Source organism: Capra hircus, chromosome 7, assembly GCF_001704415.2.
Source record: "Capra hircus breed San Clemente chromosome 7, ASM170441v1, whole genome shotgun sequence".
Lineage (NCBI taxonomy): Eukaryota > Metazoa > Chordata > Mammalia > Artiodactyla > Bovidae > Capra > Capra hircus.
This window is the reverse complement of record NC_030814.1, coordinates 86178341-86195536: the sequence shown is the minus strand read 5'-3', so window position 1 is coordinate 86195536 and position 17196 is coordinate 86178341. Positions and strand designations below refer to the sequence as shown.

At 39.5% G+C, this 17196-nt stretch overlaps 1 protein-coding gene across 1 annotated transcript; it reads right to left on the bottom strand.

Moving 5' to 3' along the window:
• KIAA1024L (KIAA1024 like) lies at positions 247–16407 on the bottom strand. The gene is made up of 5 exons (XM_005682645.3): positions 15193–16407; positions 14266–14788; positions 13625–13801; positions 4601–4828; positions 247–735 (listed from the first exon to the last, which is right to left on the bottom strand). The coding sequence occupies exons 2-5, from the start codon at positions 14377–14379 to the stop codon at positions 556–558; spliced, it is 699 nt and encodes a 232-aa protein (XP_005682702.3). The 5' UTR covers positions 14380–14788; positions 15193–16407; the 3' UTR covers positions 247–555.

Sequence of the window (17196 nt, the reverse complement as noted above, 5' to 3'; positions counted from 1 at the left end):
TCACAGGAGGGTGGTAATAGTGTTTTCAAAATAAGGTGAATATAGTGTAAACACTGGTGCACGGGGATGATCCGGAGGGATGATGTGGGGTGGGAGGTGGGAGGGGGGTTCATGTTTGGGAGCTCATGTACACCCGTGGCAGATTCATGTCAATGTATGCCAAAACCAATACAGTATTGTAAAGTAAAATAAAGTACAAATTAAAATTAAAAAAAAAAAAAAGACAAAGCTGCTGACGATTGTTGGTACTGTTTCATTCTCTATTAAAATGTTTAATTTTGGTTGTCTTAATACACACTTAATACCTTTCAGAGGTTACGATCCCCAGAATTCCTGATGCCCAAAGGCCTAGGCTCAGGTTGGCGATTCTTATAAAGGTTTCACAGAACAAAGTAGAGAAAGCCAGCATTATCTCAAAAGAAGTTTGCCTTCTCCAACACAATTAAACTAAACCATCAACAGTACATTTATACTCCACGAACATGTTTTTCTGCAATTGTTTATTTAGAAAGATTTTAAAGAAATTTGAAGTGACTGTGTCTGGGGGTAGTTTCTTTAGATGAAAAAAGTGCTAACGGTCACTATGGAAACCAAGATGCAGGCTACGAGGAACAGAATCAGACCTATACGACGATATTTTGAATGCTTCTCTTGTTCTTCTTCCTTCTTCAGTAAGGTATCAAAACCGGGTGTGTACATTTCTCCCAACCAAAACCGTAGGTCATTAGGATTTTCCTAAAAGAAAATTACATGGAGGATAGGATCAGTCAGTGTTGCAGACTAACTGAGATTGCAGAATAAGAGAGTAGAGGTAATTTGCATCCATATTCACAGTGCCTTGAGTGAGGCTGAAGTGTCAGAGCTCTAATAACAGAAGCTAGGCTTCTCTGAATAGCTGGAACATGCAGCTACAGTCTCCTGGCTGACCAGAAATCCTCAGCTTCAACCTGTAGCTCTGCATGACAATTCACTGTTTACCGAATAAATTGCTCACACTCTAGGGTCACAAACACAAGAGTGTTTCTGCCATGTTTTTGCCAATTGAGTGTCTCTTACAATTTATAAACAGTGTGTGTCAGTCAGGTTAGTGAGTTGAAATAAAATTAAAATTCCTTGCCTCAGATGATCTTGGGGGGTTGATTTTTTTGGCATAGTAGGAATGAAGATGTTTGCTGAATTTTTCAGTAAATCCAGAAGCTGAGTTCCATGGAAGGAGGAGGAAGACTTAGAGTCCAAAGTCTTCTCTGTGCTTCTCAAATTTCTGGACTTCCTTGTAGAGGGCTACAGCAGGCCAGCATGCAGCAATTCTGGCACTGTTGCCCTTCTGGATAAAGGACCTAATATACCCATTCCTGTCCTTATTTATCCCCATGTTTCTGATTCTTTCACAGGCCTTGTCTCCCTTTCAACACCACGGAATTGTCTTCAACTCAAATTTATCTCCTGTGTCCCCAAATCATCTGCAAACTCTACTGTCCATACATCTAAAACACACACACACATACACACACGCACACACACACACACACACACTTCCCTGTTGTCTCCTGCTATGTGTGTGAGAGTGTGTGTGTGTGTACTCAGTCATGTCTGACTCTTTACAACCCCACTGACTATAGCCCAACAGGCTATTCTGTCCATGGAATTTTCCAGGCAAGAATATTAGAGTTGGTGGTTATTCCCTGCTCCAGGGGATCTTCCCACCCCCAGGGATCTGACCCAACTAATGTCTCTATTGTCTCCTACATTGGTAGGTGGATTCTTTACCACTAGTACCACCTGGGAAGCCCTTATTTCAGTGCTGAAGATTCAGTGTCTGTGCCTGGCATCTAGCAGACAAATAATTTATGGTGAATGCTGAATCTCTGTTTTCACAAATCCATTTCAGGATTTATTGTTTCTCACTTGGATTATTGCAATGGCTCGTAGCTGGGCTGCCCACCCTCTCTTGGCTTCTCTAGTCTCAGTGACTTCAAGTTAGCCAGTTTCCACAGCTAGGTAATGAATTAGCTTATTACCCTTGTAATAACTAGCTGGGTGGATTCTGGTGATGACAATATAACTCTTCCATTGCTATTAGTTTCAAAGTCCAGTCTTAGGAAAGCTATTAAATAAAATTTGAATGATCTGTGCAGAAGGATAGATGATTTAAAAATCCTTGCTTGACTTCACTCTTATTTTCATTTTGTCTGTGGCCTAATCAGAGGCCTGCACTTTGCCTGCAAGGTTAATGGCTCATTCTTCAGTAAGAACTTCCATAATGGAGACTATCCACCCCCACATTCTGCTTATAGCTTGCACTGGTAACTAAATATGGGATTCTTTTCTCCTTTTTTATTCATGAACTTAGTAATTCAGAAAAATGGGAGTGACCAAAAGCACATGGAACTTTCATGGCCTATAAAGTAGTTGAAAAGGTTTCAGAAATTAAGTTGGGCATTCCATGTGCTAATTAGGAGATGGGGTAGGGATGGTGATGAAGTAAGTTGAATTGATGAGGTGTAAGAGGAGATACTTGGAGAAGGCAGTGGCACCCCACTCCAGTACTCTTGCCTGGAAAATCCCATGGACGGAGGAGCCTGGTGGGCTGCAGTCCATGGGGTTGCAAAGAGTCAGACACGACTGAGGGACTTCACTTTCACTTTTCACTTTCATGCATTGGAGAAGGAAATGGCAACCCACTCCAGTGTTCTTGCCTGGAGAATTCCAGGGACGGGGGAGCCTGGTGGGCTGCCATCTATGGGGTCGCACAGAGTTGGACACAACTGAAGCAACTTAGCAGCAGCAGCAGCAGCAGCAGCAAGAAGAGATACTAATACAAACCAAAGTCATGACTTTATGAGGTCTGCCCACCGGTCTCCAACCTTGAGGGGCCTTTGCTCTGAGGTGAGTGGGCAGGTAGCAGATAAGTGGGAAGAGGGCCAGCCTTGGTTTTAGTAAAGCAATATATACATCATATTCACATTCAGTCTTCCTAAACATGTCATAGTATTGCCAACAAAAAATTACCCCTTAGTGCCAATAACATTCAGTTTCTTTAGCCTTACATTTGAACTTTATTTTGAATCTGTTTGTTAGCCTTATTTCCCCCATTTTTCTATTACTTTAGCTGTAGCCCTACCAAAAATGAGCTACCTATTGCTCTGACAAACTCTCTTACCCTCTTATATTTGTGCCTTTATTCTTGTTACTTCTGATAGAATAGAGCCTCTCCTCTCATGCAAACGACTCATGTCATCTGGGGTTCTACATATCCTTCAAGTCCAGCCTAAATTAACTTTTCCACAAAGGCTTCTTATAATTCAATATGACTTTGTCCTCTTTTGAATCTGCACAGCACTTTCTACTCATCATATAGTCACTGTCTTCCTCTCTCTTATCCTAGAGTTACTGCTTGTTGTTAATACTTCACTCAGATGAACTTTTGGAGGGCAAGAATATTCTTCTTTGCAGTACCCTTGTCATTCATGTAAACAACAAAGAGAAGAACAGAGGCTCTAACACCTAGTCAAGAAATGTTTGTGAACTACATCAATATATCTTTCCTAGTTGTAGAAGGTTATTTCTTAGAGGTCTTGATCTTTGGATTCCTGATTAAAAAACACAAGATTACTGTTGCTAGGGGGAAGCATCTGTTATGGAAACATCTCTGGAGAAGAGGCTACATTAAGGATGAGATACACTAAATCCACTGGGAGATAAAGAAACTTCAAAGATTCTGGACAATATTTAAAGGAGTGCAAATTTGAGATTTTTTAAAATATAAGACTTTAAGGGGATGTAATGCTGTCTCCTTCCAAAGGAAAAGCCTGTAGGTGACTAGGGTATGAGGCTTAGGACAGACATACACTGGTACACTGGGAATATGTCAGGTCTTTCTGGCCCTAGGACAGGCAGAGGCCAGCCAAGGTTGGGTAGAAATCCAGTCCACTTGGAAAACAGGGTTCCTTTCCCTGCTTTTCAGGGATTCCTAGACTTTGTGTTTGAAGGGTGACACCAGGCGAAAGGAAAGGAAAAACTTGAGTTGGGTTTAAGCTGGGTGAATGAGTTCATTGCATACTTTTCCTGTGTTGAAATGCTTTTGTTTTGTTTTGTTAGTGAGACACAGGAAAATGTCCAAAATGTAAATCTGCAATCTTAAATCACCGAATAGGCTTGAAATAAAATGATCTTTGATGAGAACTGCCTTGCACAATGCCTAAGACACAGCAATTAATCAACGTATTTGAAAAAATGTAGAATAAGGAACTCAGCTATTCACAAACATAAATGATCTCAAAACTAGAGAAAAACCCTTAATCTTACAAACTGACTTTCACAACCTGATACCTTCCAGGTAAACCCTTATTCTTGTCACATCATTTCTTTCTCTCTACACTGTAGTGATGCTGGTAACTGCTGAAATTATAAAACACAAAACACATAAATAAACACAAATACTGACTAGGAGAGAGAAGGTAAAGCCAGGGGCCAAAATGGCCTCAAATCTGGAGATTTTGTGCCCAGTGAAGAGTGCCTCTCACCTTAATACCCGTTTCTTTAAGGATTATGTAACTGATCTCCCTCATCAATTAAAGGAGTTGGTTCTTTGCCTGAGTACCTTCAGATGCCCAGAGAGGTTGGTATGCAGGGAATGCCTGTCATATTCCTCAGCGGTCCATGAAGGATTCTTTTTTCTTTCTTCCATAGCTTCCTCAAAACTTACATCACCATATAGTGGGTTATTCTTCAAAACTGATGATAAGGATGGTGGGGGGCTCTCTACGGTGATGGTGCCCTTCATACTGGATCCCCTCATGTGTTGAGCAGTAATATTCTTCTTTTCTCTCTGTCAGGAAACACAGTAACAAAGTTTCTCTTACCAAGAGGTCACTGATAATAGGGAAGGAAAATGTGAAATAACTATACCAGAAAGTTTAATGATTCTGCCTGGACCCAACAGCTTAGGACAATGAATGAACGCAGAACTCTAGGATCTAGTTTGACTTAGGATGCTATCACGGAGTTCTTTCTTTGCATGTGATCGTGTTCAGATTGAGTAATCATTCATTAAAATGCTATTTTACAATGACAGAGAAAGAACAGCATTCCTTAATTCAAACAGTAGAATTCTAAGGAAAGTAACTTTTCCCCAGTTCATTTGCATTGAGATTTAATGACATGTTACCTCTTTCCACTTGTGCATTCTATGACTGAAAAAAATAATATTTAACATTGCTGTATTAATCCAACAAAGTCAAGATTAAAAGGCATTTTATAGCTATGCTTTGGCTTTCATGAGAACTCCCTTGGGACTCTGATTTTAGACAGCTTGGAGAACTAGACTAACTTAGCATTGCCCTCTTATATGTCGCTATAGACCAGCTGGCTATTGGATAGCTCTAATTCTGACTTGTAGATCTTTAAAAACTTAAAAAAAAATTAAACCATGATATACTTGTAGAAAAGTATATATGTTATAAATTTGGAGTTCAATAAATTTTCACATATCAAATAAACCCAAGATACTACCAAAAAAGAAACCATACTAGCATACCCCACACTGCCTTCTAATTACTCTTGGCTCCCCTCCCCAAGGATCAGTATCTCTAGAATCCCCATCACAGGTCAGTCTGTACTCATTTATATAAATGGATTATACAAAAACAGTGTGAAAGCTATTATGAAGATAGAAAAATTTCAGATTAAAATGTATTCATTGACCACATAAACTGGAGAAGAAACAGAAAGCATATAGAGTAATGTCTTATTTATCATAGGGCATCAAGGGAAAGGAATTCCACATAAGTTAATTTGCAGAAAACTTAGGTTTGACTCTTAAAAACTAGTGACACATTTCATTATCTTACAGCAATTTTTCAATAAATGTGTCTCACATATTTCAGCCTTCCTAAACAGAGAAGTTTAAGTAGCAATTAATATTTTTCTGAGTTATATTTATAATCATCAGTGCACTGATTCCCTCACATCTATTGGGGTATATAGGTCACATTAAATACATATTTATATAAGTAAAGCTGTAAACTAATATATGTAGCTTCCTTCTGAAATGGCTGGTAGCCACCCCAAAATCATCTAGATAAAGCCATTCATATTCTCTTTGGCCTTAGGTTTCCCTAATTTTCTTAAGCCAGATTTTTCTTTTAGACAGGTAGAGATCAACTTGGAGGTCTTATCTGACTTTATTAGATTGCTGGTCTGTTCAAAATCAATTTATATTCTATAATACTAAAGTTTGCAATGAAATAATAAATCATCTTGATTTAGCATTCATCTTTAAGATGGATGAACTCATGAAAAATGTTTCTGGAACTGAGAAAAAACAATTCGATATAAAATTTAGATAGTTTCAGTTTAGCATAATTCTGACTCAAGTTTTTTGCTTCAAGGCTAGATATCTAAGATCATCTATGAAGAGAAATAATCCTTCTGACGTTGAAAAATTGGCTTTGTCTGTTTTCTTGCCTGCCTGACTATTCCTTGAGTTTCCTAAATAAGAAAGCTCTATAAATCAGAAAAATAGTTTTAGAGGTTAAGAGAAAAACACAATACCCTCTATTACAATGCATAAAAACCTTGAGAAACTAATATACAAAAGATAGAAAAAATAATCAGAGCTATTTTTAAAAGAACATTCAAGGTCTTAATTCTAAACAGTATTCTTGAATGTTTGAGGTTTAGAATTTAGTGCCATTTAGTTTTGCACTGTTGGAGAAGGCAATGGCACCCCACTCCAGTACTCTTGCCTGGAACATCCCATGGATGGAGAAGCCTGGTAGGCTGCACTCCTTGGGGTCGCTAAGAGTCGGACACGACTGAGCGACTTCACTCTCACTTTTCACTTTCGTGCATTGGAGAAGGAAATGGCAACCCACTCCAGTGTTCTTGCCTGGAGAATCCCAGGGATGGGGGAGTCTCATGGGCTGCTGTCTATGGGGTCGCACAGAGTTGGACACGACTGAAGTGACTTAGCAGCAGCAGCAGCATTTTTGCACTGTATGACAATTTCATGTCTGAAGGACACGTGAAGGGAAAATTACTAGAATAGTTTATTAAGAATTTTATGGGAGAAACAGAATATACTAATTGTGGCTGAGGTTCTTCTATATTTTGATAAACTAAAAAGAGCTCTTCAGAAAGAAAACCAAAGCATGTCTTTGATTGTAATCTTTCACTCTACATTCTATACGGACTACATTTACCAAAAGGAAGCACAATAGTAATTTCATTATTTTAACTATATGGGCTCTAAAATAACTTAAAAAAAATACTGTTTAAGGAAATAAGCTTTAAAGCTTACCTAGGCTTTTCTGTATTAACCATTACTTTGTCCACATATCCTTTATACATTTTAATCAATATTTATGCCATTTATGTATAAGTAAACGATCATTTAACAAAAAGAATAAAATGGAAGACTTTCAACAAACACTGAAAGTATACAATTAATAGGCCAATAAAGAAGGAATTTCTAAAAAATATACTTCAGGAAGAAGAAACCTGATATTAGAATGAAAGGTTAAGATGTATAAGAAGAAATGCTAGGAAAAGCAAAGAAAAAGAACAAAAGGAAAAAAAAGCTGATGAATATATACAGAAATCTAAGCAAGCACTGATTTTATGGTAAAATAGAAATAATAACCACTAATTTGTGAGTTTTAAGATAAGAGAAACCTAAAACTAAACAGTAAGATCTTTAACAGATATATCTGATTGGGAAAGTTCCTTTCTTCTTTTTGGCCACACAGCACGTGGGATCCTCATCCCTTAACCAGGGGTTGAATCCATAGCTCCTGCAGTGGAAATGTAGACCCTTGGGCCACGTGAGAAGTCCTTACTTATGAAATTTTAAGAAATAGTTTCTCTTATAGGATGGAGATACTACTTAAAAATAGAGAAAGAAGGTGTAGATTCTAAATCAGTAGAGCAGAAGAAAAAAGATGACAGAAAGTTCATCTAAAAGATAAGAAACCTGAAACAAAGAATACAGAGGAGAAAATCTTAGGAAACAGAAAAAAATTTGAAACACTCATGTTAAATAAATAGATGAAACCCTCTATTTAAATAACAGAGACATCATATGAGATTTTTAAAATACTTAAAATACAAGAAACTCAGAAAAAATGAGAGTGAAAGTACGTAAAAATATATAGCAGGCAAATATAAACAAAGAAGAGCTGGTGGTTGGATTGGTTAAATACTCACCACTTTTGTTTTCCTTTTCTGAACACAAGGCATGACCACCTTCCTCAGGCTGTTTGACGTTAAACTGGGCCCACTCTTTCTAGCAGTTGATGCGGGGTCAAAAGTAACAGAGGTCATTTCCAGGCCGAGCCCCTGAACCCTCCAACAAGATTCCTGGCTCACCTGTCCTCACTTCCCATTTTCTGTTGTATCACTGTAAGCAAGGATTCTGAAGTGGCAGAGCTATGTAAGATGAAAGAACTTCAAGCTCTGGGATACTGCTTAGAAAAGAGCTGCCCAACCCCTGACCGCCCCCCCCCCCAACCCCCTGCCCCTGCCAACCTATCTGTCCTCTCTCAGACTTTCCATGCACAAGAATGTTTTTCTTCTTTTTGGTTATTGATATTTTGTCGTCATAGTGTGGCCTAGCCTACATTTCCCTTAGTACAGAAAATGATAGCTTGAAATTCTACAACTGTTGGCATTGGCTTAGCAGTTAAGAGAGGGATGAGAGGAGTATCAGAAGCTGGATGGATGGCTATTCATAGCATACAGCGAGAAATGTTTGGTGTGTTATCTGTGGTCATTTGGAATCTAATCCCCTGTAGCTCTATGAGGGATAAGTAATACATGTACAAGGATCACAGCATTGCTGTATTATAAGAAAGAGATGAACTGATAGAAAGAACTGAATCATTTGCAAAAAAAACAGGAGAGAAACTATGGAAATTTGATACCTTCTATCGTTAAAAATCTGACTGTTTATAGACGCCAAACACTGACTGAGGCAAAAAAAAAAAAACAACAACAACAACAACACCTCATTTAAATTTCCTAGTAGAATGAAGTGACTCAGGATTAAAGGTCATGTTAGGATGTGGTTTCATAACTATTACTCCTGACTGTCTCCAGGCATTTGTCATTAAGTCAAAGGATGGAGAAATGGAGGCAGAAAAGCAAACCGTTAAAGCCTATTTGAGATCAACACCTTCAAAGAACTTAAGGTGTATTATTGACATATAGGAGTGACCACAAAAAAATAGAAATGATTGCATTGATAAATAGCTCACACTAAGTTTTATAAGAAATGGTTCACCAGAGAAACCACAAGCCTAGACCTAAAAGTTTTTAAGATTGTTAAAAATTACAGACAAAACCAACAAAGCAACAGTAACCCTATGCCTCCAAACATGGATGTATTAATGGATTAATAGGAGTGAATTTTGAAGCCTCTACTGCCTTGAGGGCGGCCCACTCTGATATGGCAAAAGACTTTGATGAACAAGGGAATGCTTCCTAGTGCGTTGGACCAGGAACTTTAGAGAACAGTGCCCCAGGAGATCTTCTAAAGAGGAGAGTCCTGGCCTAATCCATCTTCCCCACCATCAAGGAAGGAGGGCCACACAAACTATTCCCAGGAGAATCTCAGAATTACTTTGGAGCAGTGTCTGCGTGCTTTCACTTTTCCCATTCAGGAAGGAAGGATTACTGCAGCGACTGCATGTCTAGTGAGCAAAGATTATAGGACCATTCGGATGGGGCGCTGGATAAACGTAGTGACTGCCTCTGGTGAGGGATGAATGTTGGTCAGATTAAATCTAAGAATATGGTCACCATGAAATAATAAAGACAGGAGAGAGCAATAAATATTAGAAGAAAAATAACCCATATATACGATGGAATGAATCAGTGATATTGAAAGCTATTTCATTTTGAAAAGGTTCAGTTCAGTTTAGTCGCTTAGTCGTGTCTGGCTCTTTGTGACCCCATGGACTGGAGCATATCATGTTCACAAATTGGGAAAATCAAGATCATAAAGATTTCCATTTTCCCCAGTGTGGTCTATACGTACAATGTAATTCCTATCATAATCATAATCCAAACAGGGTATTTTGTTTGTATTTCACATGTGAGCCCAGATACAACTTTTCCTAGAAAGTTGCACCCCACTGGTCATGATAACTCTGTTTTCCAAACTGCTAAATGGTTACCTTTGTGAAACACAGATTTGATCATGTGATTCTCTTGCTTAAAATTTTTCATCAACCCCTCCAAACTTTCAGGACAAAATTTGAAATCTCATGCAATACCCATCAAGCCTTCCCAGTCTGACCCAGACCTCTCTTGGAACCTCTTCTTCTGCCTTCCCCTCCAAGTAACCTGGGCTCTGAAGTCCCACATGTGCTCCTGTGACAAACTGTGCTTTAATAAGGTTTCAGTGCCAGAGGCATTTGGTCTCATTGAGGAGCAGTGATGGGACAAAGCGGGTGATGCTTCTGGCAGTATTATCATCCAAAGGTGAATTTCTGACCCCACTGGAGATTTTGTAAACAACATACATTTAGCATAACTTGATAAAATCATGTCCTGATAACTGCAAGTAAAATCCTGAGCAAGTCAATGATGCTCCTTAATCTACTTCTTAGACGATAATTTATGTACCTCAAAAGTCCGACAACATTTTGCCCAAATATAAGCTTATATGGGCTGCTCTTATTGAAATAGGATATGTAATACTTGAAATAGAGACAGTCCTGGAGAAGGCATGACATGTGTGTTCACAGACAGATTGTGAAATATAGTTATGATACACAAAAACAAACAAACAAAGCTGAGGGAAAAAGAAGAAATGTTAGAATTTAAAGGGAAAAAAGAGCTATAAGACTGGAAAAAAAAAAAAAAAAGTAAGGAAAGGTGATTAGGAAATACACTCAGGAAATGACCTTGTCTAGAAACCAAGGGAAGAGCAACCTCCCTAACCTGGCTCCTGCAGGGGAAGCAAAGTCTTAACCATTGGACTGCCAGGGAAGTCCCTAGAAGTTCGCATTTCAACTGTTCGGTTACTACCAGTGTTGACAGCAATGTTTGTAGGTTAAGCCCTTTGACATTTCTTGACGTAGGCTTAATTCTAAATACTATTTACCTGGGGTGGGGGACGGACGATGAGCCAAAAAGGTAAGCTAACACAACTCTGAAATTTGTGTGGATTTCATGGAAGTATATAATCTAACTGCTTGATTTGGCCACAGAGCTTGGTAAAAGTACTGACTACACCCTCTAACATGCACACACACACACCCCTCCATCCACGGCATATATCAACGAATGCAAGTGGTCTTATCTGCTATTCCAAATTCTAATGAGAGGCTAATTTAAACACATTTGGGGATACTATTAATAGCAAATGACGACATGATACCCATTTCTTAAAGGAAACTGTCAGTTGTTTTTACCTTATTTGCTCTCACTTTCAAGGAACTATGTAAAATGAATTATACACTAATTGCAAGTGGAAATACTGCATGGACTGAGTAAGGGCCATAATTGATGCCTCTCAAACTGGTTTATTGTGGATTTGAGACAAGAAACCAAGTTTCAAATCTTCTTATTCAATGCTCTTCAATTGGCTTAATGTCTCCCCACAGAGTGAGACATTAAGCCAACAAGGTGAGGGTTTTAAATTAAGAACTACTTAACAGCTGCCTGCCACCTCTCAGACCCCTAGTACCTTAGTCCACCTGGTATATTCAGTGCCCTTATTCCAGGTATCACCATAACACTTACAACTTTCAGACATTCTTTTCTTTTAGATTTTTTTTTTTAAACCAATGAATATTACGACTCTTGGATTTTTAAGATCCAACTAAGGAGAGAAGCATTATTTATTGACATATTGCAATCTAAAGTAGCAAATATAATTGTTTTTACTCATTTGAGCCACATTTACCCAACTAACTAAAATTATAATTGATTTACTTCTTCCCTCCAAGCATTATTTAGTAGTGTATTGGCCTTTATTCAGTCATTAGACATTTCTTTTTAGGGTAAAGTTATAACTAAATCAAGTTTATGTATAGTTTACGATTACCAACGACACATTCAAAGACACATGAAACAGATTTTTACATCCTTGGTTTGCCCTGTAAAACTATTTCTATACCTCAGGGTCTGTTGGGAAAAAATGCCCTTTAAAATTTGCATTTCACTCAGGTTTAGGAACAATATTCAATGGAGCTTTAAACTGTGAAGTTACACGTGAAGGAAACTGGTCAACTCCAGTCCTAAACAAAAGATGTTAGATCGGTGTGTTCCAACCTCAAAGGAATTTATTGGATATGTTTTCTTAGACTAAACTTCATAGCACAGGAGGGCCAAGGTATTCTAAGCTGACTTTTGAGTTATTTTAGTTCATGATATAAACAGTAAGAAAGACAAAGGAGGAATTTCATCGCATTTAACTTAAACTAAGCAAAACATACAAAAAGCAGCCATCGAAAAGGTGTGTGTGGATAGGTTTTGAAAATTACAAAAGGGAAGGATGTACAATTTTTTAAAAAGTCAGTTGTCATAACAACCTGCCTTACAATGGAAATGAATTAAAACCCTCATAGGTGGAGGAAACACTTACATAACTATTCAAGTGTACTTGATTTTAAATGATCTCATGATAAAGGTCCCGAAAAGCCCACAAACACACCACAAAGGAGTCACTTTACACCAGGACTCATGAGTAGCAACTGTTTCTTAAAAGAAAACAAATTTCTGTTCAGGGAATTTGAACCACTCCAAAGGATTTAATGATTTGCAGGGGTTTGTAGGTCATTCACATCTGTTCTGAAATGAAATGCTTCTTCCTGTTTCTAAATTGACTAACCCTTAACCCCATTAGACCTCATGTCTTAAAACAAAGATTATTCCTAATTCATGAGCTGGGCAACACTCAAGGCCTTTATGTTTCTTTCAGCACATGGAACTCATCAGTTGTATCCTTCTCTTGTGGTTAGCAAAAAAGAAGGAAGATGCAGAAGAAGAGAGCAAGAAATGAAGTCTGGGTTTGAAGATTGCTTGTTAAGTCTTATCTACATGGATACCCGCCGAAACAAAGAGCCTCTACAATAACAGCCAGCACCTTTCTCAGGTAGAGAGTTCCCTCTATTTTCTTTCTTTTCATCATTAGGTTTCCATTGTTTCACTGTTTTGAGTTTCTTCCCCATGAGATGAAAGGGAGCCAGTCTAAACAAGGTGGAAGCAAGATTCAGTTGTCTTAGAGGCCATGTATGAGCCCACAGTGTAATCTTCAGATGCTTTATGCCTAGACTACACCAGAAGACAGAGGTGGGGTTCCACCCAGAGCCTTATCTGCAAATGTAGTAATTGATCTGAAGACATCTGAAGGGAAGACTAGGCAAAAATCTAAAAAGACGGTATGAGAAGCTGGGGCATGAAGGAAAATGAATGGTTGGGATAGTTCACAGAGTTGATCAAGTGATCAGAGCAAGCCTCCTTCCCTTGACAAAGAGAGAAAGCCCCTTTCTATGGCAAGAGTGAGCAGCTACCCTGTACTCTCTTGCCTGTAGCTTTTTTGCACGAATGAGGAAGTGGCAGATGCTGAGAAGGCAACAACCCCCCATCCGCATGTATGTGTGCTCCCACACCTTACCTGTGAGTAGACGAGGTTTTGCCAGTGTTGTGCAGCAGGGTAATTCCCTCCTGGAAACCGCACCAGGCTGGCCTGGAGAAGGGCTGAGTTCCTCATTAAAGACTTCACATCGAGCTGCAGGAACTTGTCAGGATGGTTGTTATTTGGCAAAACAGAGAGATCCATGCCTCCCTGCATCTACAGTGGAAAACAGAGGTGAGCGAGGCTGCTGCTCTCAGAGTGGTCCATTATTAATGAGCCTGAGGGTGCCTGCCTGGCGTGTGAAACCACAGCTGTGGGCTGTGCCCAGAAACCACTCTCGAAATGACATAGCAACACAGGGAACAGTGGAGCACCCTGACTTACCCTTCACACCACACACACACACAGACACACACATAGACACACACACAGACACATACACGCACACACACACACAGACACACACACACACACACACTCACACACTCACACACACACTCTCTCTCTATCCCCTCGGATGCTCGAATGGAATAACTGTGCCCATACTTATTCAATTGTAAAGGATGAATGAAGATGTGTCTTCATACAGAAATAACATCTTAAGAGGAAGTACTCTTTGGATCAAGGCTACCAGAATTTCAGGGTCCCAGGCCATAATTTGGAGCACATGCTACAGTCACCTGTAGAGAGACATCAGTTGATACTTCTCTTTGAACACTGCCGAGCTGACCCAGCCGGCTTGGCCTTGTCTCCGCAGCCTCACATGTGATATGCAGGATCTTGTTTCTTCTCATGTTTTGACTCCCAGAGTCTCAGGGTCATGTGGAAACCTAACCGTGTTTAGGTTGTCAGGCTCAGCTTAAAGGGGATATAGCAAGAATTTTCTTGATCGTTTGCTGCAGTAATTTAGTGCCCCAAACTACTGCCCCTTGGTCCGTTCGCCCTCTGAGGTCTCTCTGACTCTGCTCTTAGCTGTTCACAAAGCGGACTTGGAAAGGGAGGAGAATATGGCGGCTGGGTTTGGATGTCGTGCATTCCTCAGTGAACCCATCTGCCGTTCCACGAGCCGAGGCGGGAGTGAGGTTATGGAGAGTATCTCAAGCCAGGAAGTTATGATGACTTTAAGGTAGATAAGCTCTCTCATTACAAGCCACTCTGTCTCTGGCAAACCATACTTCTCACCAGGAAAATATGGATTTTCATCTAGAGAAAGAGAAGGCAAAGGACAGGCACATCAGCAGTGTGTAAAAGACACAGCCTGTTATTTTGTGCCCCAGATGCAAACCCATCTGATTCAGCAGGAAGGATTTTCTTACAAAGCTAATGGGGTGACATGTGGAATATATCAGCACCAGATTTCAGAAGAGTGCCCTATGGCTTATTAGACTCAGCAGCCGGGATGTTCTTGAATCAAGCAGACGCTAGAGAGTACTTCCCTTTTTTATGGCAATAAACATGAGGGTATTGAAAAAAATAATGTGTCCTACTGATAGCTGTGAACTGGAATAAACAGCCAGTGTTTTCCCCAATAATTTTTGGACCCAAACTCTATCACTGTCTTACAATGCTTAAAATATTTGTTTTTTTTTTTAGATCAGTGCACTTACCAGCGACAGTAAGAAGGACTCCACATGACAGTTGATAATAAGAGTTAAATCATCCGTGTTTGAAGAATCAAGCGTGTTATGTGTATGTACATGTCCTTGGTACTCTCTGGACTTTTCTGGCGGCTGCCAGAACACATCTAATGAGCAAATATTTCTCAGGCTGTTTGCTTTTCCTAAAAGATCCTTTGGGGAATAACACACATCTTCAAGAAGAACCTTACTTCTCTTTGGCTCTCTACATTGGCAAGTGGAGACACAAAACCCAGATCCAAATATATTTGATTAGATCCTTTCCGTAGCCAAAGTATGAGGTAGGTGAAATGAGCCATCAGTTTTCCTTAGGCGCCCTTCCTTTCAGATTCCTCCACTGTGCTCTAGATGCTCAGAAGTTCGTACACTATCTCCTTCCTTTTATACGATCTCTTTCCTTTCCAGTTTCAGACTGCCCATCTTCTCCCACCATCCTTTGTCTACCATCACTCCTAAACCATCAGTTCTTATTTTTCACTTCTATCCCTATGGGTAGCCTACATGACTGACAATCGGAAAATCACGTTTTCTTCTCCCTCTTCTGCTACGGGTCAAGCCCCACTCTCACTCCACCCCTAAATCATGCCTCTGTTGAGGCCAGTCCTGCCTAGAATCATTTCTTCCCAACCCTGGATGTTGACCACTTCCTAATCATACTTCACGGGCCATGGCTGACACCCAGCCTTTCACAGAAACTTCACATATTTTCTCTAGTAAGAGAAATGATTTTTCCTTCCTTTGAAATTTCAGAGTGATCTGTTTATCCTCTTATTATCTTTTGTTTGATAATACATTTCTCTCTTTTTGTTTATGAGCCACTTTACTGGATACATCATGAAAGAGCAGCCTTATTGGATGCTTCCATCCTCACATGAGTCATGTCTGAAGAACCTCACAAAGCCCTTTGCTCAATAAATAATGGTGGGTGTTACCTCTTTCAGAGCCCTAGAAAGGGCTCTCCTCTGACTGGAAATTGATAATGCAATTAAATTTGATTAAAAAATGGCTTAGTGCTCTGCTTTTCAATCAATCATGCCCAGTGAAAAAAGGATCCCACTGCTAAATATATTTATGACATACTCCATATTCTCTTCTGGTAGTTTATAATGCACAGACTCGCACGGAAGACTGAGAATTTCCACTTCATTAATGCTTGCTTGCTAAGTCACTTCAGTCGTGTCCGACTCTGTGTGACCCCATAGATGGCAGCCCACCAGGCTCCCCGTCCCTGGGATTCTCCAGGCAAGAACACTGGAGTGGGTTGCCATTTCCTTCTCCAATGTGTGAAAATGAAAAGTGAAAGTGAAGTCACTCAGTCGTGTCCGACTCTTAGTGACCCCATGGACTGCAGCCTACCAGGCTCCTCTATCCACGGGATTTTCCAGGCAAGAGTACTGGAGTGGGCTGCCATTGCCTTCTCCATCATTAATGATAGCATTTGCCAAATTTATTTGATCACATAACACCCATTTCATTGTTCGCCTTTCAACACTACAAAAAACTGACCTCAGAATGATTGGATAAATACTGTCTTAGGGGTTCTATTTCTTCACTGTCACTAACACCTTCATTCTCGAGGAACAAAGTATAAATAAATATAAGTAGTTATACTGTAGGAATAATCTGATAGAGATCTGGATATCTGGGCCTTCTCGACTCTTACCATGCACCTAATCATTTCTCTTTCTTTAAAACAAATGTTCATAAAAGCATCATTTCTCCTTGTATTTGGGCCTAGAAGTCTTTTGAAACATGAGAATGATAAAAATAGAATTAAATGTGGTTCACTAGGCCAAACTATCTAAATACTAATTAAGCATATTCTTTTTTTCTTTTCCTCATCCTTCCTCAGTCCCTTCCTTTCTTATGCCAAACCAACTGAAATACCCGGAAATGTTTCCACTGGAAAAGTCTGGACAATATTCAGATGAACAGTTGGGTTCATAAAACTATCTAACTTTGAAAATTAGTTGG